General features: G+C 44.0%; 1 protein-coding gene across 1 annotated transcript in view; it reads right to left on the bottom strand.

Annotated features, from left to right (window-relative positions):
- Window positions 1-23,422, bottom strand: part of NOX3 (NADPH oxidase 3) — a 57,460-nt gene that overhangs the window by 16,617 nt on the left and 17,421 nt on the right. Inside the window, exons 8-11 of the mRNA XM_021086590.1 lie at window positions 20,995-21,124; window positions 15,960-16,052; window positions 13,857-14,110; window positions 7,756-7,918 (exon numbers count right to left, since the gene is read on the bottom strand). Coding sequence (XP_020942249.1) covers window positions 7,756-7,918; window positions 13,857-14,110; window positions 15,960-16,052; window positions 20,995-21,124 — 640 coding nt within the window. The remainder of the gene's footprint in view (window positions 1-7,755; window positions 7,919-13,856; window positions 14,111-15,959; window positions 16,053-20,994; window positions 21,125-23,422) is intronic.

Here is a 23,422-nt window from a genome sequence, read left to right as displayed (position 1 = left end):
TCTTTCAAACAGAATTCATCTCTGTCCTTACTTTCTTGTGGCTTAGCTGTGTGTCAGTGTTCTGAGGGTTCACCCAGCCTTTTATACTTTTTGGTTCCTTGTAGTGGCTTTGTGTGTTTTTCCTTCTGTAATTGACTTACAGGTGATGCTGGGCAGCTTTGGTGCGAGGGGCAATGGAGGGGCACTGAATGGGCTCCGGAGAAGTGCTTCAGGCAGAAAAAGAAGAAAACGGGGCTTTGAACAGAGGAAAAGCGTATTTACTTTGACTCCCTTTCATCTTTCTAATGGTGAGGGACACTCACTGTGAAGGGACAGAAGCTTCCCACCTCTGCATTTCGTCCAGGAGGAAGGGTCTGGTCAACGCTAGAACAAATGTCCCAAACAATAGGCTATGTGTCTGTGATCTGTGCTTCCCAACCCTCACCCCTCCTCTGTTGCCAAAAATAAAACCGCTCTGAAGTCAGTTACCTGTACAAAGCATGGCTTTCAGAATTCTGTAGCTGCTAACAGAGGCCAAAAATATTTCAGGTACCTTTAAATGGCTTTGTTAAACAGAAAATCATCCTCAGTAAAATGATGAAAGTTCTGAACTTTTGTAGTAATGGAGGCATTTCTTTTACAGGACTCGGCCCACACATTTTTGAGATCTGACAGATCCAGGTGTTTTAGGGGACCACTCCGGAACGACGTGATGGGGTTAGGGAGTTCTGTGTGCTTGGGACCTGTTACATCATTCCTGGCATGAACCACCAGACAAACTCAGCCATGTCCAGTCTCGAGGGCCTGGGCTGCAGCTCCAGCCCGTCCCCACGTTCCCCACAGCCTGGGCTTCTCTTTAAGAGCTTGTGCACCAGGTCAAGGCGTTAAGGGATCAGTAGGAAGGGGATCTGTGCTGTTTTTAGAAAAATGAAACAGAAAATGAAAATGGATCCCAGAAAATGAAATAAGAAAAGCTACTTATCTATTTTATTCTCAGAGTTCCAGACTCTTCCATCAGAAGTTCCCGTGCCACAACCTGGATAGGCACCCCAAGCACAAGTGGAAGACACACCTCAAATACAACCTGCATTTCTTTAGACCCCAAATCCATTTCTTGTGGATGGAATATGAACAAAAATGACCTATCTATCTATCTATCTATCTATCTATCTATCTATCTATCTATCTATCTATCTATCCATTTATCTACCTATCTATCTATCCAACTATCCACCTAGGGCCCAGAGTCTCTCTGCAAGGGGTTTTTTCCTTTCCAAAGAGGGAGGTTGTTCATGAGGGTGCAGGCTGAGCATACAGCATTGCATAATAATTACACGCTGTGCGTCCTTGAGTTCTGCAACCTGGATGAATATGTTAGCCAACACATTCTGAAGCAACTACTTCTTATTGAGAAGCTTCCCGAATGGGGTTTCCACATCCAGTTCTAAAGAGATAAAATCATAAATTGTCTTTCCTATTACCCATTGTAAGACTAAGACAGTCTTTGTCAACCTTTTTTTTTTTTTTGGCTGCACCCACAGCAAATGGAAGTTACTGGGCCAAGGATCAAATCCGAGCTGCAGCTGTCACCTATACCACAGCTGAGGCAACACGAGATTCTTAACCCACTGTGCCTGGCCAGGGATGGCACCTGAGCCTCAGCAGCAACCTGAGCTGCTGTAGAGACAATGCCAGATCCTTAACCCACTGTATCACAGTTCGAACTCCATTAAGACTTCTTAAAGCGGTTATGCTTAATGTTAACGGTTTCGTGGCTATGCTACTGCTTTGCCCTCTGTCTGGGGACTGAATTTATTGCGTCTCGGTTCCTTCTAATTATAGTTAAAAAATACTTGTTGGGCAGCCGAAATGATCATTAACGCTAGAATGATTAAATCAACTGTGAGATAGCCATACTACAGAATACGCTGAAGGTGCTAAATAAAATAAGGTCAGTACGTAGACACTGACACTTGAAGGAGCTGCAAGCCACATTATGACGGAAAACAAAAACACACCACGCACATCTTTCTCTCCCCCCCCACTCTGTTCATGCGGAAATAAAATAACACCCTGCCTATGTGTGTAGGTGAGTATGCGCACATACGTGGGCAGAAAAAGAATGGAATAAGAGGCACTCAACTGTTTCAAGTGAGAACCCTGGAGAGCAAGATGGTGGTAGAGGTTAGTTTGGGAAGGAAAGTGAATGAAAGGAGATTTTAGATGATTTTATTTGAATCTTTCACAAGCACCCTGCAGTCATATATGGCCTGTGTGGTTCATAAACCAAGATATTAAAAATATTAATACTGGTCACCTCCCCACAGGGCAATGGGGAGGCCCCATGGGGGACCGGAGTCTTTAGAGGCCACCTAGTGAAAGATGAAAAGCACCTGTGTCTCCCGGAGATGCAAGCTGGCCTCGTGCTCCCGCTTCCATTTATCACAGCGCTCGGCAGTCACCAGAGATGATCAATTCCAGGAGTAGCCAGAGTGCCAGGGTGAGGGAAAGCGAAAGTAAATAATTTCTCAAACTAAACAGATTAAATGAAATGCATTTTTCATTCATTAGAAAAGAGAGCAGGCCCGCCTTTGTTTTATTAATATATTTAAGTGGAGTATGGATTTTTGCCTTTCTGGGCCTCTTTGCCTTGCTTGTTCCCACTGGCCCATGCTGTCTTTTTATTTGAATTATCTGTTTATTATATTAGGTTAAGAACCCAAAGGCCATTTTGCATGGGACACACTATAAATACCCATTAGCACGGTTATGTATTATTGAGCTGATAAAGGAAGACAATTTATGAAGAAATTAGATTATCTCAGTTTTTCTATAATCTATTTTATTATTGTCTGAAGATTACACATGCAGTTAAGAAAATGAACCAAAGCATCCAGCTGGCCGTTCTCGGTTCTGACTCCACGGCCCAGGGTTTTAGGAAGAACTGAAATGTGGAGGCCAATACGTTTATGTCAGCAATCTGCCCCTCCCTCCCTGTTGGTACACACCTATTTCATTCATCATTTTGACAGTTTGCACAAGCAAACTGTCCCAATTTTTTTCAAGGGCTCTTTTCACAAATTGAGTGTGATGCAGAATTAATCACCCCCGTTCGGCAGGAGTTGGGGAACGCTCCTCGCGGAGGGGCCTTTTCACCCTCGGCTTGGTCCACATCGAGTCACAAAGGCAGCCCCACCACCCACACCCCCTTCTCTCACCCCAAAGGAGCAGTGTGCTCTCCTCTGCCTCCAACTCAGTGAAGTCTGGCTCTCACTCTTGTGTTGAAAATACCCTTTAATACATTACAACTTTTTCTTCACAGCAGGTCATCATTAGATTTGTTGTTATTTTGCCTTCTTGGGAAGTTTTGTCCTAACTGATTCTCTCTCTTCCTCTGCCCCACTATCTTTGAAAATAAAAGACAGCTAGAAAGAAACCTGAAAAATGCCAGCTTCAAACAGAAAGTGATACATATGATCCTATTCGCTCTTGGCTGGTATTTTTACTTAGCAGTGTTCTAGAACAAAGTGGCAGGGGAGAAGAGTAAAGAGATGTAGCTTGCAACGGTCACAACTAAGAAAAGTAGGGTTTCTTAGCAAATTTTTGTTAATTTGTGTTTCTACAGCAGTTTTTTTCTTTTTTTGTCTTTTCATCTTTTTAAGTCTGCACCGGTGGTACATGGAGGTTCCCAGGCTAGGGGTCTAATCGGAGCTGTAGCCATAGGCCTACGCACAGCTACAACAACACTGGATCCTTAACCCACTGAGCGAGGCCAGGGATCAAACCCACATCCCCATGGATATTAGTCGGGCTCATTAACCGCTGAGCCGTGACGGGAACTTTGAGCAAATTTTTTTCTCCTGTAGACCTGCAACATATGGCTGGTCTGTAAAAGTGCCTGCCTTTATGGCAACTGGTATTTTTTACACTGGAGGGAGAAAATCCCAACCAACTGCACTTAAAATTCCAGCTCTGAGCCCCTATGCTGTTTTTTCCCCTTTTCTTGTTGCAGAAAGGAACACTCTGAAAACTGCAGCCTGGATCTAGAATTATGAAGACATTGTTAGGTAAGAATGCACTGCTTTGCTCTGTAGCACTTAAAAAAAATTACAGAGATGCTGACAGGTGAGTGGAAGCAGTAGTATTTATATCAAAAGCATGTGGGCGGCCCTGACAAATATTAGTTACATAAGCCTAATGATGGCTGTACTCAAACAAACACAGAATTGCCCTAGGACAGAGAAAGTTCCTAAACTTTTTCTCAGGCATGCAGAAGTGGGTCTTAAGTGTGATTTTCAGCCTAAATTTTCAATAGCATAAAACCTCACTTCTTTCATAAAAGAGCTCTGAAATCAGAAAAGCAGGCTCCTGCCCTGAGTCTGAGGCTAGCCAGGTAGGGACTCTGGACACATCACTGTCCACTCTAACTACTGTCAGGTGCAAAGCTGGGCAGATAAACCCTTTCGATTCTGTGATCCTATCCTTTCAGCTTCTTCTTTCCCGTATACTATTATTCCTATCTTTATTTTCAGTGGAGGATTGTCTCAATATTACTCCCAATGTTTATAAGTCATGAAAACATTGTTTTTTTATTTCCAATCCTATGGTTCCTCTTTCCTGGAATAGAGATCAAAGTCTCTGTTTTATAGTTCTGTGGTAACTGCTTAGCTCTCCAACTGAAATGGCCTTGAGAAAACCCATAAACAGAGCCCAGTAATAACAATGGACTCGAGAGAGAGGAGACAATACCAAGATTTTGTGGGTTCCTACATGGACCTTAAGATTCTGGGGGGGTCCTATAAGAATTTTTCCTATTTGCAATAAAATAATTGGAATGTATTATTTTAATTATAAAGTTACTGAACTTATAGTCTTTTTGTTTAAATAAAAACGTTAACCTTAGTAAGCCAGACGTTCATAGAAAATTGTGCAGAAGCCATTCGTTCATTCTTTTGAGGATGTAGACATTTATCCATGGATTTATTCAAAATTTATAGTATGTATGTGTATAAATATATATGTCTCTTATTATGAAGATATCCAGAGAAGCCATGCTCAAGAAGCTCAGAGTCTGTTAAGGGAAATAAGGTACTTTATGAACCTTAGCACAAAAAAGAAAGATAAATGATATAAAAGGAGAACAGCATAGGGTAACGGATCTTGAGAGAAGGGTCAGGTATTATACGTCTGGTGTGAGGAGAGTGACAGGCTTTTCATGTCAGGATGAGAGGGTGTGGCACATGGTAGGTGTGGAAGAGACTGTCCTTGAGCGAGTGAGTGAATGAATGTCAGATGCACGATCCCAGCACCGTCTCCGTGTGAAGCATAATGCGACCTTTAGTGTAACAAGAACTATGAAGCTTTGAGCCGCTACAGTGGGTTTTCCTTGGCAGACAGCAAGAGTTTACCGAGACCTAGGAATCATCACAAACCATAACGAAGCTTTTCTGCGGGGTCCAAACATAGAAAACAGGGTCTGTTTTGCTTCTTTTGTGCCAGACTGAACTGTGGCCCCATTCCCCACCCCCTGAAATTCACGTGTTGAAACCTACCCCCAAAATGTGGACTTGGGAACTTTGGGAGGTGATTAGGTCACAAGGGGGGAGCCCTCTGGGATGGGATCAGCGCCCATTACAAAGCTCTCTTGTCCCCTTCTGCAGTGGGAAGTCAGAGCTATTAGATGAGCTATTAGATGACATCTGTGCATCAGGAAGGGGCTCTGAGCAGACACCATGTCTGCGGTGCCTTGATCGTGGACTTCCCAACCTCCAGAACTGTGAGGAATGCATTTCTGTTGTTTATAAGCCACCTCGTCTATGGCTTTTTTTTTTTTTTTTTTTAAATAGCAGCCCAAACAGCTTAAAACCCTTGGTTAAATGTATTGGAGCACAAAGGAAAGAACATGGGATTTAGCTTAAGAAGGACCTGGTTTCAAATTCTCATTCTGATATTTGCTAGCTTTCAGTTTCCTCACTGGTAATATGGGGACACTACTTATCTGAAAGATGCATTATGACAATGTCATAACATAACTCTATCTTTCTTATTAGCTTTGTGATCCAGCCTCAATTTCCTCCTCTGTAAAATGTGAATAAAAGTGGTAAGTGCCTCAGAAAGGTGATGTGAAGTAGTGTGTGTGAAAGGCCTAACTCCCTGCCTTCGAGATGGTCAATGCTTGAGTAATCCAGGCTCTTAGCATCCATGGTAGTACTAGCAATCTATTTACAGCTTTGGCAGATATAACACACATTTAATATAATTTTACACACATTTACAAGGCAATGTTTCCACATTATCTATTTGTCTTATTTGGTATTAAAACTCCCTGTTGGATATGGATGCTTATTTCTCCATCGTGAGGATCAGGAAAGCCAGCTCAGAGAGGGGAGCGGGTGCACTCAGCGGGATGCTGCCAGAGAGGGTGGAATCGGGCTGGGGTGGATTCTCTGACCACAGTCTGCCTACAGTACAGCAGGTGGGAGTCATCCCCACCACATGTGGGTTGTATGAAACCCAAGAGCCAGATGGACCTGGGTTTGAATCCCGTTGTGTCTTTCATTAACAGGGTATTCTCAGAAAATGACTTTGGTCTCTCTAAAGCTTCAGAGTCCTCATTTGGAAAACAGAACCTGTGCTATCTATTTTGTAAGGTTGTTGGGAAGATTATAAAAATAAAGCGAGAAAATGTTATGTCAAGCACCTGTCACTTGGAAACTCACGAAAAGATACTCTAATTTCTTAGCTGAGAAAGCCCCACCCGTAGAGATGGTTCCATCTGGCCTGGCCCCGAGGCCTCTCAGAGCGCTGTTTCTGAGAGAATGGTAGGTGAAGAAAGTGTGGTGGGTAGATACGCTTGAGAAGAGCGGGTGAATCAAAACGGGAGGAGGTTCTTTTCTGCAGAAACTAGGGGATAGGTTCATAGAAGGCGGCGATCTCCTACAGGGGATCTGTCATAGCTTTTCTGGTGAGTTGACTAAGAATTCTTTCTAGCGGACCCTACCCTCTGACTACCGTTCTGTAGAACACACATGGAGACATGCTGATGCAATCACGTGTCTCCCTCTGACAGATGAGGGAACCGCAGCTAGCGTGTCAATCAGAGAAGTGGCAGAACCATGCCTAGAACTAGGTTTGCCTGACATCCTGGGGCCTCCTGAGCTGACCCCATTCCGTGTTAGCGTGGTTCCTTTTCTCCTGTCACTCCAGTGTCTGCTGCTGATCCTAAGATGGCTCAGCTATGGGATGGACTGAGGCACGAAGGGAACCATGGAGGTGGCTAGTCAGAGAACGTACAAGGAATGACAAAAGGGGGGCCTAGGGCTGGATGGCCACACCAAGCAAGGAGACAAAGGAACCACAACTGTGGCCTTTTTGCTTCTCAATTAAGACCATGAGCTGAAAATATCAAATTGTACACTTGCAACCATGGCATCGAGCTAAGGAATCTAACGCTGCCTGTTAATACCACTCACCACAGCCCAGTCACATAGCCATTTGCAGCCTGTCCATATTTCACTGACATGAGCAACTACATGTCCTGTAATGGCAATGAAGCAATAAAATTTATGTCTTGTCATCTTTAACAAGATTAGACATAACCCTTCTCATAAATGTAACACTGAATGGAGATTTTTAAGAACGTAAGTATAGTTAAGGATCCTTGAGTTTATCCCTCCTAGTTAATTAAAACCCTCCCCAGGAATCGGCAGATGATAGATAGAAGGACACTGAACTTTTTACTTCATGGAAGGGTGAACTGATGATTTTTTTCCATACCTTGCTCAGCTTCAGCTGGGTTTGTGACTCACAACATCTGTACCAGACAGATTTCAGCAGAGCGGCAAAGGGCGTGACCCCTATGCCCGCAGCAATGCACATGGTCACTGGATAGTGAAACACATCCGTCAGGGCAGCCCCGAACGGCCCGTCCACCGCCAGCCTGCAATCACAAAAGGCGCTTTTTGGCATTCAGAAAACACCCCGCTCTTGAAAACAAAACCATCCCAAACCAGTGTTCTGTGTAGGATGTGCTGGTGAATGCGTGCGGGGAGGTTGGCGCCGTGCTCAAGAGCGCCCTATTTGGACGTGTGGCAGCGGGCTATGTCGCCCTGCCTGGTGGCACAGCTCTTTTTACAGTTCTTAGGAGCTTGTTTCACCCTCAAGCATCAGGAAGACTGGCAGGGGGTGCTTTCTCTTTTCCTTTTGTTCTTTTTTCCCAGTTGCCATCAGAGGAAAACAGCAGAGGCACCAAGGTCATTGAGAAGGGTTATCTGCCTGTCCTTTTGCTAATATAACTCTCTCATTTTTATTTATTCCGTCCCACCTCTTAGTATGTTTATATAATTTTAGCCTAATGGACGCCATTCATTTGGAATAAACATAATTTTGGAATAATTTATTGCTTATGTGGATTTCCTAAAACTCATTATTTCAGATTATGCGAACTCAAAATCTGTAATAATTAGGCCAGGGGTGGCACGGATGTTTTCTCTCTGCTTAGAAAATGTTTATGAGGAAAAGGCATATGCACGGGATAAGTGCCGTCGTCTTTAACATGGTCCTCAATGGACCGACCCCTGGATTCTGCTCCATCTCGAGTGATCACCTCCACACTGGCTTTTCTTTCATTTCTTAAAGGGCACAGAACCCCCTTCAGCCACGGGCCCTTACACGTAATAATCCAATTAATCACTGGGAATACTCTGCCCACGTTCTCTTCTCTCCCCTTATTGGGTTCATAGTTACCCTCCATGACGTCTTATCTCAGTCCCCATTTCCTTGGGGACATCTTCATGGATTTCTTAGATGAGAGATGAGATTAAATCCCCCCTTAGATCATTTATAACCCCACGTACCTCTGTAGCTCTCATCACAGTTGTAGTTTCACAGTTGTTTGAGGGGTGTGCGTGTATAAGTATGTGTGCATAATCTGACTGGTGTCTCTCTTGGCCACTAGACTCTAAGTTCTGTGGAGGGAGGGGCCATGCCTGTCTTTCCCCTAACCACCCCCCTCCACCAGCCCAGCACCTGACATGGCATGGAGTTGTTCAGTAACAATTTGTTGAATAAATTGTAAAGGGAATGTTTAAAATATTTCAGTCAGCAGAATGTATTAAATAACCTCAACTCTTCCAAAAGCACACATTTACATATGAACAAAGATATGCTAATTAAAAAGCTTCTAAGTTATTCATAACCATTCCCCAAGGGGTATCTGTTGAAGGCACTGGGGTTGGCCCATGTGGGCTTACTATGTGTTCATGAAAGTTCAATTGGGTTTACTTTAAAATATTCCATACGCCAGACCTCCTAATAATTCAAATGAACTCTCCTTAAGTTAATCTTAATTAATAAGGCTTTATTACATATTGATATATGGAAATAGAAGAATAAAAATAAAAGGTCATTAATCAGAAAGGGTTAGTATCTCAGCCTAGAGTAGATTCTTTTATAAATAATTAGATAAGGGGAACTGGGAGCCAAAAAAAAAAAAAAAAAAAAGGAACCGTCCACGATTAAAATGTCTTACTGTTAATTGTTTTTTATAATTAGTTGTATTTGGGATTTATTTGACACTGATTTTAAAAGATAACAATTAAACCCAAAGAAGAATTGTGCCACAGGATCCACAGAAATGCATAACAAACAACTTTCTGCGTAATTAGAATTGAGACTCTATTGAAAGGGCAGAGGGAATACTGAGTCTAGCCTCCAGGCTGATAGAGGGATCTTTCCTTTCCCTGATCACCTCCCCATGTGAACTCGCAGGGCCCCTGTTCCACTGAGGGGCAGGTCTAAGGACTGGACAGTTTATTCTCCTGTCTCGCCGAAGTCTGTCTTCGGACCTCTTGGGCCTTTTGTCCTCCTGAGAAATACAAACCAGATCTTTTCTCTTATTTGGCCTCTCACACCTTTAAAGAATTGATCTGGGTATCATGATACCTATTGTTCTCTTTTTGGACCCAAATATCTCCATTTTTCACAATACTGAATTGGCTTCCTTTGCACAAATTCCTGTTTATCAAGTTCGCTTGGCCTGTCTGATTCAGATACAGTTTCTAACAACGCAGCTTAGAAACAAGACCCCTTTCCAGCACCCACATCACGCTTCCTTGCTGCTTCTAGCCAGTGGCACCACCTACCCTCCTCATCAACCTCCAGTCTTGACTCTCTGGACCCACAACCTCTACGCACCCACGCTGTCTTCCCTGTCTAATCGTCACTTGCACTGTCCTCTCCGTGGTAGGTGACCTTTCTTATCTTGCTAATAACAGCAGTAGATAATCTTTTATTTATACTATGCATGGTGCTAAACAAACTGCATATGAACTGTCATATGTAATCCTAAACAAAACCTCACAGGCTATTATTATCATCTTTATCTTAGAGATGAGCAAACTGAGGCAGATGTCACATACATCCTCCAAGACCTCACACAAAATTGGGCTTTGAACCCAGGTTGTTGGATGTTGGCGCCCTGGCTCTGGGGGGTAGATTAAATCACTGAAAACTCTAGTACTGACTCTGAGAAATTCCTCCACTTTACTTCAAAAGGCTGTCTTTATTTATTTATGTATTTATGTATTTATTTATTTATATTGAAGTAGAGTTGATTTACATTGTACATAGGTATATAGCAAAGTGATTCAGTTTATACATACATACATACATACATATATTCTTTTTCAGATTCTTTTCTATTATAGGTTATTACAAGATACTGACTACAGTTCCCTGTGCTGTACAGTAGGTCCTTGTTTATCTATTTCACATACAGTAATGCATGTCTGTTAATGTGAGGACTTTTAAAAGACCTCACATTCTCCCTTTTTCCTGCACTCAGAGGAAGAATTTCCCTGATCTTGGGAGCTTTGCTTCTGCTCCTGGGCTCCTCAGTCACCTTCCCTTGTGGATTCCTGGGGCTGGATGAAATCCTTTCTGGGTCCAAAGCAGTGAAAAATTACGATGTTCTCCCTACCATGTCTGACTTAATCCAAAATTAAAACATCCCTGAGAGGTAAAATCATCGAAGGAAATTCAATAAAGTTCGGATTCTTCATATGTTGAAGATTTAAACAAATTCTAGGTTTCTGGGTGGTTTAGTGCTAACACACCTACTTACACATACCTAGAGGCAGAGGTCAAATGATTTAACAAATGAATGGAAGCTGCACTGCATACAGTGACTCCTTTTTATTCACTCAGTAAATATTTATTGACTGCCAGCTAAGAGGGCCTGTACTGGGCCCTGGGGTCAACAGTATGAATCAAAGATATAAAGTTTCTTTTCTCAGGAAACTTCCATTCTTCTGTGGGGAGATGAACGGTAAACAAATGAACTGGCAGATATGTAGTGTGTCAGGTGGAGAGGAAGAAAGAAAGGCTTGGGGCACAGCGACCACGCGTGATGGGAAGGGAAGGCCTCACTAGAAGGTATGAGAGCAGAGACCTGGGAAGAGTGTGCAGGGAGAGGGAACAGCAGTGGCAAAGGCACTGAGGACAGTGTACTCGGGGAGGGAGAGAAGCAAGAGCTGGAAGAACGGCTGAGTGCAAGGAGGAAGTGGGAGGTGGAGCAGAGGAGCCAAATCATGAAACGCATTCTGGAGACAGAAAGCAGGGTGCTATGGAGAAACACCTCCTGAGCTCTTGCTGGGGGACTGGCTTAAACGCTGGCTGGTTGTGCAGGGGAGGCTTGGTTGATGTCTGTCACACTCAGAGCAGAAACCAGGCTTGCCAATAGTATGAAGGTACCCATACTGGCAATGCTGAGGGAGGGCTGGGACCGGTGTGTCTGTGTGTGTGTGAAAGAGCAGGTGATGTCTGTACTTCGTTTATTATCACTACTCTTTAGTACCAATGTTTGAAATGAAGGCTGTGCCTCTTCTCATCCACTCACACGTCCTACTGCCGTGACCACTGTCTGGCAGCTCCTGACACCCTCCAAGGATGGCAGAAGAGGGTAGCTCTTGATGCTTCTTTTCAAATATCCAGTTCTTTCACTACGTTTTTCTCAGTTTTTTTTTGTGTGTGTCCCTGTTTTTCTGGGGCCTTCTACACGGGCTTTGAGTGCTTACTGGGTTATCCTGGAGTAAGAATGGGGATCGTCTTTAAGTCACTGTTTACCGAAAGGAGCCAAGGTGTGGTGATTTACACTGGGGCTTCTGTCCTGCGCCCAGGCTTTTCTGCAGAGGATGCTGTTAGGGACTGAATTGTGCCCCCTAGTTGATATGCTGAAATCTGAGCCCTGGGTACCTTAGGATATGACCTTATTTGGAAATAGGATTGCTGCTGCAGAAGTAATTAGTCAAGTTAAGATGAGGTGATTCAAGAGGAAAGTGGACCCTTAACCAGTAGGATCGGAGTCTTTAGAAGAAGGAGCTGGAGTTCCCGTCATGGCTCAGTGGTTAACGAATCTGACCAGGAACCATGAGGTTGCGGTTCGATCCTTGGCCTTGCTCAATGGGTTAAGGATCTGGCATTGGGGTGAGCTGCAGTGTAGGCCAACGGCTACAGCTCCAATTAGACGCCTAGCCTGGGAACCTCCATATGCCACGGGTGCAGCCCTAGAAAAGGCAAAAAGACCAAAAAAAAAAAGAAGAAGAAGAAGGGACCACAGCAACAGAGAGAGACACACACACACAAGTGGGAAGAACACCGTGCTGACAGAGGCAGAGATTCAAATGCTGTATCTGCAGGTAAGGAATGCCAAGTATGGCTGGCAAACCAGGAGGAGCTAGGAGGAGCCAGGAAAGGAGGATCAGAGCCCTGCTGGTACCTAGATTTCAGACCCGCAGTCTCCACAAGTATGAGAACACACAATTCTGCTGTTTGGTCTCGTTCTGCTGCAGCACCCAGTTCATGGCACTTTGTTACGACAACCACAGGCAACCACAGATGACGCCAGTGCTCCTCCAACCTTCTCAGATCTACCCTTTGCACGTCTTCCTTGTAGCAAACTTAACTCATCTGCCTGCAGGCCAGTGCTGAGCCATCAGACCTCCTGAAGGCCTGGAGAACACAGGCAAGGTTTTGACATCTCTGTTTTTGACACACAGTGGAAGCTGATCAATACCTTTTGCATACACATGTGGTATTGGCTGAATGCTGACTTTCTTGATTCTTAGGTAATTTTGTCATTTTCTGAGCTTCAGTCTAATTGCTGAGCTCTTTCTCCAATGTGCGGGGCCTGCCAGGTTAATTTGGACTGTAAAGCATCCTTCTTCTGAAGACTAAACTTTATAAACTTTAAAATATAATGGAGAAACTTCAGACTAGGGTAGCAAACAGTTTACAGGGCTTCCTTTCTCATCACAAGCTGCTTATAATCCGCCGAGGGATGTTGTGGAGCTGGGAAAGCCAGATCTTCCCTCTCCCCAGATCATCACCTGCGTTTGTTGGACACTTGTCATTTGTTTTGTAAAGAAATGTTCTTGCTTCTACTGGAAATCTACAGAAATATATATATATTTCTAAAAGTCGTGCTTTTTCTTTCTTTTTTTTTAATAGCTGCACCTGTGGCATATGGAAGTTCCAGGCTAGAGGCTGAATCAGAGATGCAGCTGCCAGCCTACACCACAGCCATGGCGACACTGGATCCAAGCCCCACACTGCAGGTGGCAGCAATGCCAGATACCTGACCCACTGAGTGAGGCCAGCGATCCTCACAGAGACAAGTTGGGTCCTTAACTCACTGAGCCACAGTGGGAACTCCAGAATTATACTGTTTAAATAGAGATTCTCAAATTTTCGAAGTGGATTCAAATTTATTTACCATCTAGAATAACGATATTGCTGAAGGTGTTCGCATATTGATGCACCAGAAGACCTTACTTTTTATAATATTCTAACCTATACATAAAAAAGAGATGGGCTCCCACCTTGGCAGGCTCCAGGGCTCCCTCAGGGCCTGTCCCTCTGCCCCAAAGGCTTTATATAAAGCTTCTGTCCAGTCTCCTGCTACCCGGATGTGCACACTGAAGAAGTCCTCCTGGGGAGCAGAGGTGAGGGTGAAGGGGTGCCACTCCAGCCAGGATACGGATGGGCACTGGATCAGGATATACTGGCCTGGTGCCATTTTAAAGTTGCGCTTCTTCATCTGAAGTTCTAGGACTCTAGACGGATGGCTTACCACCTGAATGACAGCAACAGAGTTGTTGGTTTTTTTCACTCAGGTTAAATAAGAAGGAAATGGGCTTCATTCCATCAAAGGTTTTCAGATTTTTACATCCGCTTTTTTGAGGTGTAATGACAGGGACCATTCACGATGACTTTCCAAGGATCTCTGCCATCACTTTTATGGCTGGGTTGGCAACTCCAGCAAAATGACCTTGATGTCCTTCAGAGTGATAGGTCTGAAATTTGGGTGGCTGTATCCAGGGGCAAAGTGGTGTCTGGCATGTGATTTTCTGTCTCAAGTGGCCATGCTTTCTGCAGCAGAGTTAATTTCAGGCTCAAGAGAAAATAAGCTGGTATATCACATCTAGCCCTTAATTACACTTCAAGTTATTAAAATAGTCACAGAATTAACTTCATGTTTTAAAATGTAGAGGTCCATTTGTTACCATTTTCAACGATATGCATCTTTTCTTAATCCCTTAGGATGTGCCCCCCACTATTTCTTCTAAGTATGAAACAATCTTCAAACTCACTCTGAAATGTTTTGCTTGTTTGGTTTGGCTTTAGTCTAGTCTCATCTAATCTGCTACCTAGGCTCTGAGTGTTAGATTTAAGAAAGCATCATGCAAAGGCTATTGCTTTTTAAGGAGCTCTATAACTTGCTGCTAATCAGAGGCAAAGTGCTGATTTCCCTTCTGAGACGTCCCTCTTGTCTCCTGGCCCCATGTCTTCTTTCGTGGCAGGAGGCACAATGGAACGAAACCTAGTGTCTCACTCCTACGACAGGATTTTCCCATTCAGAAGAGAATTTCACAGCATCTTCACCATTAGTTCTGTTTTTCCTCTCCCTACTGATACTCGTTCTGATTCTGCTGTTAAATGGTCTCCCTAGTAACAGCTCTAGATTTCCAGAAGTTTTACTGTCTGGCTCTTGATATAGCTTGATATCCTTTGGTGCTTAACTTAAAAACAGCAACACAGAAACAGCTTAAAGTAGAAATATGAAGCAATTCCTAGGCATCCACTTTCATGAAGGCAGTGAAAGAGATAGAGGGTCCTGTTAATGTTGTATTAGCAAAGCTGTACGGGTTTGGTTAACAGAGAATTTCTTCAGACATTTACAAAACGGGAGTGTGGGGGCAGGAAGAGTGGCTAACTTTTCAATCTCCTGGGCATGTATTCATGATCAGTTTGCTCATGTCATCCTCCAGCGCCAGGTCGACACTGGAGAGCTGGGGGAGGGAGGCGAGCCCTGGAAAACACGCCCGCCAGGTGGGCCCGGGGCAGAGGCCCCTGGACATCCTAGCACACCCTCTTCACTAGGGCGGACACCTTTCTTCCTCTGAACCCGAGGGCGCCTGCTCCCCCATCTTCTGCTTAGTGGTTCCAAGCGTGAGTGTGTGTACTCGGAAACCCACGTACATGACGTGTGTGTGTGTGTGTGTGTGTGTGTGTGAGAGAGAGAGAGAGAGAGAGAGAGAGAGAGAGAGAGACACCTGTGTCTCCCTGTGGTGGAGGAGGTGGTAACCATACTCCGAGTTGCTATGATCAGTGTGAAGCCTTCTCGGCCTGCCTGCCTCTTTCTCCCTGGAGAGAAACTGAAATAAAGGGAAAATACAGATGACTCCAGTGCTGTACCATAACCTTTAGTGGAAATCTGTGTACCAGGATGGAGTCCTGACTCTGTCTTTGGTAAAATTAGTCTCACTAAAAGATGCACAGGATACAAGCAATTATTAGAACAGAAGATGAGCCACTAAATTACAGACAGTTCTGCAATAAAAATGGCAAATTAAAAACTTGGGCTAATAAAAAATTTTCATCTCCACTCAGGTTTTTATTCAGACATAAACCTATACGCGTACCTTGGTAATGACAACTTCTTGTTGAAATCGCCAGAACCTAATTATTCTTTCACATGCATACAAGACCACAGGGCCTAAAACCCATTTCCAAGCCTGCAGAGAACAGCAGAGGGAGAAGAAAAGGAAATGAAAATTGAATCCAAATATTTTCAATTTGAACCAATCAATATATAACACGATGGGGCTTAGACATTCTCCTTTAACTCTGGGCCAGTTATATCAACAACAAAGATGTCTCCTTGTATTAAATACCATAACATTCAATTATTCCTTGACGTCTGCAAGCTTATTTAAGAGATTAAACTCTTCTGTATTGGTTTTTGTGCTTACTTGATCAATGATGCCTTTATGTAATTAGAAATAATTGAATTTACAAAGAAATAAGAAAGCAGATTGATGTTTATGTTACATATGATAGGGTCATAAATGCTCCCAAACTCGGCCAAAGTCAAAGACTTACCTACAAACTACGTTACTGAGTCAACATAGGACACGAGCAATTCAATAAAGACATTCTAAATGGTAATCTGGGGGGCCAATGACACATCAGAACTTGGTGGGGGATCTGCCTAAAGCAACTCACACACCCACATCCACATCCACACAGAAACACACACCCGCACATGTGGGTATAGCCAATGTCGTCTGGAGTAAAACATAAAGTTAATTTCTCAGCACTTTAAATGTAGGTTTACAGGTTCTGAACAAAAGCCTAGACGCTTGTCTGGAGAATTGCGACAGGGAATGTTTCCATTCCGTGCTAAGCCTTTATGAGTGTACTCTGCAGTAGCAAGGATCAGTTTACCAGCAGACTACTCTTGTCCCAAGGTTGGGTTACAACATAAAGTGCCTGCTTCCTCTAAAAGGGAAGGAATGAGAACCTAAAATTTTTGAAGTTTTATGCGAGGTTTGCTATCAAACAATCTCCTGCGGCCTATCGCATTCTCTTTAGTTTATAGAAAAGGAAACTAAGGCTCAGCAAGATGGAACAGATGGTCCAATCACTAAGGCAGTAAGTAAGGTGCACAGTGAAGATGTGAACCCAGACAGCCTGGCCACCCAGCCTGTGCTCTCCCCAGGTGCTCACACTTCTGTCTGCCCAGTGCTGATGTTGGAACTGACACTTGTTTTACAAAACATTAGTGACTCATTAATTCATTGAATTTTAGGATGATAAGGGTTCTTGGAAATCCAGTCTAGTTTTTTTTTAAAGATGGAAAAGTGTAACGTTCTGGGAGTAGGTGAGTTGCTTAGGGAGGCAGCATCCGAGACTACAGCCCGTGCCTTCTCCTAATTTCCTGAAATTCCCTCCTTGGAGTTCTAAGTTTCCGGCACCTGCTCTTAGAACACTGTCTCCCAGCAGGGAGGGCATCGCCTTCTCTTGCACTCAGGCGTTCACTAAGCCCTCACCAACACCGAATGACTCACCATCTCCCCACTCATCACTCCCCTACCCACTGTCCTACTCCATCTTTTCTGTTGACAGGTCACAAGCCCTTCAGCATTGTTTTATTTTTTTGCCTTTGTTATCTTTCTCGTTTCTCCTAAATCTCTGTTGTTTATTCTGGGTCTGTTTGTATGGCACCTTTTCCCACCGACATCAACCTTCTGTGCTTTTTCCCAGGAGCCTCTTGCTAGCCTGATAAAGGTTCGGTTTATGTAGGCACCACAAAGCAATTTGACCCACTTATTCCTTTCTGCCTCAGTGGGGTTCAGCAACGTGTTCAGAATAGCGGAGAGAATAAAACCTTTTGTCCACCTGCGCTGTGGGTGAGGTGGGGGTGATCATCAGAATAAGGGAAAGGACAGGAAGGGGTACACATGAAGGATGGGGCTGGACCAAAGGGGTGACTCCTTAGGTCTCTTATGCTCAAAGGAACCAGAAAGTATTTTGAGAAGTGGTTTGGATATTTACAGAAATGACAGCAAGAACGCAATTCTTTCCATACAAGCCTAGAGAGAGATTTGCAAAAACACATGTAGTCTCTATGTATTTTTACGAATAATCTTCCATGCCCATAGAAAGTTTGAGACATCACACACTTCATTTTGGTGGTGTCAAATCAGTCATGGTCTCTGCTTTTTCACGTTGGCAAAGTGGAATGGATTATTCTTCTCTGCATAGCTAGTTAGGAAGGAGCATGTGAGCTGTTCATCCTCGGTTCGGTCTCTCTCCAGTCTCTAATGGCCCCAGGAGGGGAAGGCCCAGTTTAGGTTACACCGTGGTGCTCCTGGAGCTCCTGGAAGTTGGGGAGAGGGAGAGGATGGCCGGAGAGGATATTCAAGGATATATACCCTAGAAGTGATGACCAGGATAGGCAAGAGTGAGTAAAAACAAGAAGGAAACACAGCCCAGAGCAGGAGGGGCGCATGGTCAGGCAGAACCTTGGTGGGTCTCAGAAGACGTGGGTTCTAGTCCTAGGGTTATCTCCTTCACCTTATGCCTTCAGGAAAATCTTTTTTTTTTTTCTTTTTTTAATGCTTAAATGTTCTGTTTTGTAAAATGGGAGAGCTGAAGGCAGTTATTATTTGGGATCTCTCCAAGCTCTTAAAGGTTTCAGCTTTACTTGCAGAGAGAAATATTATGTCCGGAGTGTATACGTGCAGAGAGCAGCAGAGAGCTGACAAAATGTGGAGGGGAGGAGGCCAGAGATTCAGAACAAATGTTGAAGAGTACAGGGGTGAAAGTTCATGGCCACAGAGTTAGGAGCTCTGGCCCCTTGACGTAATTTTGCTGGGAATGCCTTTTGTAACCATAGGAAAGAAATGAAACCTCCTTGGGCCTCAATACCTCCATCTATTAAATAAAGAGGAAGAGCTATTTAGTATCTAAATTTTGTTAATGCTAAATACTTGGTGGAATCTTAGCATTATTTTTCCTTCTCCAAAAATACTCAAAAAAGTCATGGTATAGTGAGTATTTTAGGGCAGAAATAAAACCATGTTGATTTAAAAGCTGCAGTAATGAAACTTGTTTCCTCTACTTTCACTCCTGGCTTTTCATTCCTACCAGAAAATAAGAACATGCTGACTTTGATTTTATTTTATGTGTGTGTTTATGAAAGGCCTCTTTTTCTAGACAATAAGATTTCCAGGGGCAGGAACCACATCTCTGAATCCTGCCTCTAGTGAGACACCAAGTACATAACGGCCACTTGACAAAAAAGTGTGCTGAATTTACCTCAGTTAAAGCTTCTTCCTATAGGTTGACATCATTCCCTAGTAACTAAAAAAGTGTCAGTCTTATCATCATTTGTTCATATTATAGTGAAATGCAAAAAGGAGCTTCTTTGGCTAAGGAAGACCAGGCATCTTTTGTGATGGACTGTGTGGGGAATTCTAGAGTCTGGAGTCTTGCATGCATCTGTGAGTTCTGGTAGAAAGGGGGAGGGGGACAAGGTGGGCAGCAGGGGACTGCAGAGTCTAATCAGGCCTTTGATCAGTTGGGTTTATATGAAGTGATGTAACAAAGCATCCTCAGCCCTAACATGGGAGCGGGGCACCACTGAGGGTGAAGCGATAAATATTCCATTGGGAAAATATTCCACCATGAAAATGCACCGAGTCCAGAGAAAGGCAAAGAGGAAGAGATCGAGTCTAGGGTAGGGGTGGTGCAGTGAAGCATGGGAACAAGGCTTCCTTGTCCTTGGGATGCCTTTTGGAGTTCATGTCTCTGAGACATCAGAGAGCATCTTGTACAGCTCAGCCAAGCGGTAAGTGCACAGCCCACACATGCTTTGCATCAGGGTCCATTAAAAATAACGGGAAAGAGTGACAACATGAGAGTGGGTGTGCAAGGAGGTGTAGCAGGGGAGAGTGAACAGAGAGGTGGGTACGGTGCCCCTTTCTAATGATAATTAATGTCAGCCCAGGCTGCGGGGAGCGGGCTCTAGTCTGTAGGCATGAGGTGTGGGAGCGCATTGATTTTTTTATGGAGACACTGTAGCTGAGAATTTTTGCGAGGCATTCATGCTCCTCATTAATATGCAGGCTGGGTAGTGCCCACCGATAGTTGAGTTTAAGACAGAGACAATCTATACTGGCTATTAAAAGAACCACAGTCTAATGGGCACATCTATTCCAGTGCTCTCGGTTTTAAACATTCCTTCTCGCAGTTTCCACCCTTAAAATCCGGTCCTTCATCTAATATAGTTGAGGATTTTCAAAAGAGTTCCTCACTATGCTCTTCATATATGGATGACTTAATATCCTGACCCCTCACCATCTAATTTATACTATTTTCCCATGTTCTTGTGATCCCTATTTTTTGGCACTTGCTTCCTCCTTGTTTTGATCTGCTGGCTTCATTTGCTTTCTTTCATGCATTACCCAGCTGTCCCCAGGTTTGCATTGCTCTAAGACACACGAGGAGACCAAACAGGATTATTATTTCTGTTAATCTACGCTACCAACTGTAGTGCTTACAGCATACCGGGGAAATCTTACTTTTGAGATCTTGTGGACATTATCATCTACTCTAATTAAGTCTATTTTTGGCTCATATTGTCATGATTTCAGTTATAGAAGCTTAATTAGAGAAGGAAGGAAATGCATGTAAACTCAGATTTTTTTTTCCATCCGAAGAGTCATGGAAAGAAGGAAGCTTGTGAAGAGGGCACAATTCTTATCAGGTCGTGGATAAGGGATGATGTTGTCCATTCTCAGAATGGAGAGGGCAGACGCACAGGGAGGGGCAGCAGGCAGCTGAGGTTGCAGAGGTGGAGGGTGGGGGAGCTAACCGGCTTTCTGACTCCTCCAGAGACATGACTGTGCTTGTGGGGCTCTGAATTCCCACGCTCACAGACATCCACATTTAAACGTAAGGAGCAGAACACATTTCAAAACGAATAGAGTGCTTTTGGCAGGAAACTTCTCTTAAAATTATCCATAACTCCATTTCTCCATTAGCACACTTAATAAAGAGTTGGCTTTGTCTGGCAGTGACACGGGCTGTTCTTTTTTCAAGCACATAAAAGCTCCAGCTGTTTTAACAGTGGCGACAGCTATTTTTAAAAGCTCCTGGGCTCATTCTTACCGAAGGTTCCTTGCCAGAAAATTGAGGCACGGGACACCGGGCAGCTGTCTGCCACTCAGCAAAGTGGTCTCTGCAGAAGGTGACGTTGTGGAGCAGAAGACTTTCAGGGGTCTGGCCGCGAACGATCCGACTGATCATTAAAAAAAAAGAGCAGAACACAAGTCCAAAGTTTGGAAGTGGTTTTGTGCAGTCTTGTGATACCAGAGATACATACTCTACAGTGCAATAACACGGCCACTGTCTTAACATCCAGGCTGTGGTGTATTTCCCTAAACAACTTTAAAAATAGGAGTTTAAGAAGCTTCGAGTAACTTTGAAGATCCCAGAAAAGAAGTGCCCCTCTGAGGTACCCTGTGTTAAATTGAACGTGTCTATATTAGAGAATTCATAATGAAGGAAAATTGTTTGAACACATCCTTTTGTAGACTGTTGAATTTAATTAGGTTACATCTTGCCCTGATTGCTGATTTGGGCTAATTGGCTAACTTTGTACTATTTGGGTCTTTTGCAAATGTATTGAACTTCTACCCTTCCTGGTTTATTTCTGAGCCCCGAGAAGATGTCAAGTGAGGAAGACAACAGAAGTGCCCTGAATAATGGCATTTCCCCCCCGCAGTGACCTATAGCAGGCTTAGCATTTGATAGGGTCAAAATAGGTCCGTGTGAAATGTGCCTTCAAGACGACATTGTTGAATTTGAGAGCCAAAAAGGGAAATGGCCTTCGTGAATAGAGCACTGGATCGGGTCCTGTGATCCTATTGCATTATAGTCTCCACAAATGCAGTAACGACTGTCCTTTGACAGGTTGCTTAGGTACAAATTCCTCCCCTTACCCCTGGTACACAGGCTGTGAAGCATGCGGTGCCGAGGTCATGTAATCTAGGAGATGCTCAATTCCTAGGTGTTTGGGAATAAAATGCATTGATTTGTTTTTGAGGAGCATGGTCCTGCAGACCGAGAAAGTTTAGCATCACACAGCTCAGGTGCTGGGTGGCCTGTGGAGTAACATGTCTCCTTTTGCATTGCATCGTAGGGCCTGGGAGAAGGGTGCAATGATGCCCTTGGAAACAGCCTGGAGAGCTGCCACCCTGGCCTTTGTCCCAGTCTGTTAGTCTGTTTAATGGAAGCCATCCAAACTCGCTAACATCCCTCTGCGTCAGAGGAGCAAAACTATCTGTGAATCTCCCCCAAGCAAATGATACCCAGACAGAGGAAGAGGGAATAAAAACATGAGAGCCAGAGGAAAGAAATCTGTAAATTTTAACACCTTCACTTTCAGGCCTGAGGCAACATTTCTTATAAGGTCTAAAGAAACTTCAGAACATTTCTCAATTGCAGTAAGTATCTTTTTAAAATGTTTAAACTTTTCATGTCTTCATCTATGCCATCCCATAATAGGAAGATTAGTGGGCTTTAACACATTCCAATAATCCTACTTTACTTGGCATTTTGTATAGAATTTGCAAATTACTTTTCGCTGTAAACAGTAGCTGTGGAATACTTCAAGCTGAGAAGATTAAATGAGGCCCTTATCCCAAAATAAGCCTTTCGACTAAGTTAAAACGACGGAAAAATTTCATCTTATGAAATGTTATTTGGATATTAAAAAATATCTCCAATGAAACACTGCCCAGTGAAATCCTCCTGTGCTTCTACAATGCACCAGGGTGTGACTGCCCCGGGGAAGGGTCACGGCGATGCATATGCATAATTTCTGTGAAGAGGACGTGCAGACACATGTGGATTATGAAGAGCCTCTCAAATGAACCACGGGGGTTAACAGCCTGGCATGGGCAGAAGAACCCGTAAAGGCTGGCCTGCTGGTTTTGGTCTTTGGGGTAGAACACTTGGGGACTACAAACCATCCATCCCTCCCCTTACACATGAAAAGTCAGGGTGAGGGATGATGCATTCAGAAGAGTCAGTTGCAAGTATTTTAATGTTAAAAGAGGCTGGAAAGCTTTCGCCAGGCAGCATCGATGTGATCATTGACTGACAAAGTTTCTAAAAATTAGCAGAGGGATGGCCAGCCTTTTAGGGTAAAATACGCCTCCTGGGACAAGTCTCCCTTCTCCCATGTCTGTGAGTCAGACAAGCTGATGGTAGGGGCTCTTAACCAGGCAGAGGCAGTGGTGGCAGCAGCAGTGGACCCTCTTCAAGAAGTGGGGGGCTGGGATGGGGGGAGCTCCTGAGTGGGACAGGGGGACACTGGAAGAGGCAGCTGCCTTGCTGAGGTGCAAATCCAGAAGAGCTGCCACAGGGCCCGCCCACTCATGATCACAATCACTGTGCGGCATGTGATTGGATCAGCCATAGCGTCGCTTGGACCATGCGTTTGCTCTTTGAGATCTGGACAGAAACAGAGCCCACCTCTGAGACCAGGCCCCTCTGCACCCAGCTGCTGCTGTGGTGGGAGACCACGGTGCAG

This window comes from Sus scrofa, chromosome 1, assembly GCF_000003025.6.
Source record: "Sus scrofa isolate TJ Tabasco breed Duroc chromosome 1, Sscrofa11.1, whole genome shotgun sequence".
Classification (NCBI taxonomy): domain Eukaryota; kingdom Metazoa; phylum Chordata; class Mammalia; order Artiodactyla; family Suidae; genus Sus; species Sus scrofa.
This window is presented reverse-complemented; position numbering and strand designations above follow the sequence as displayed.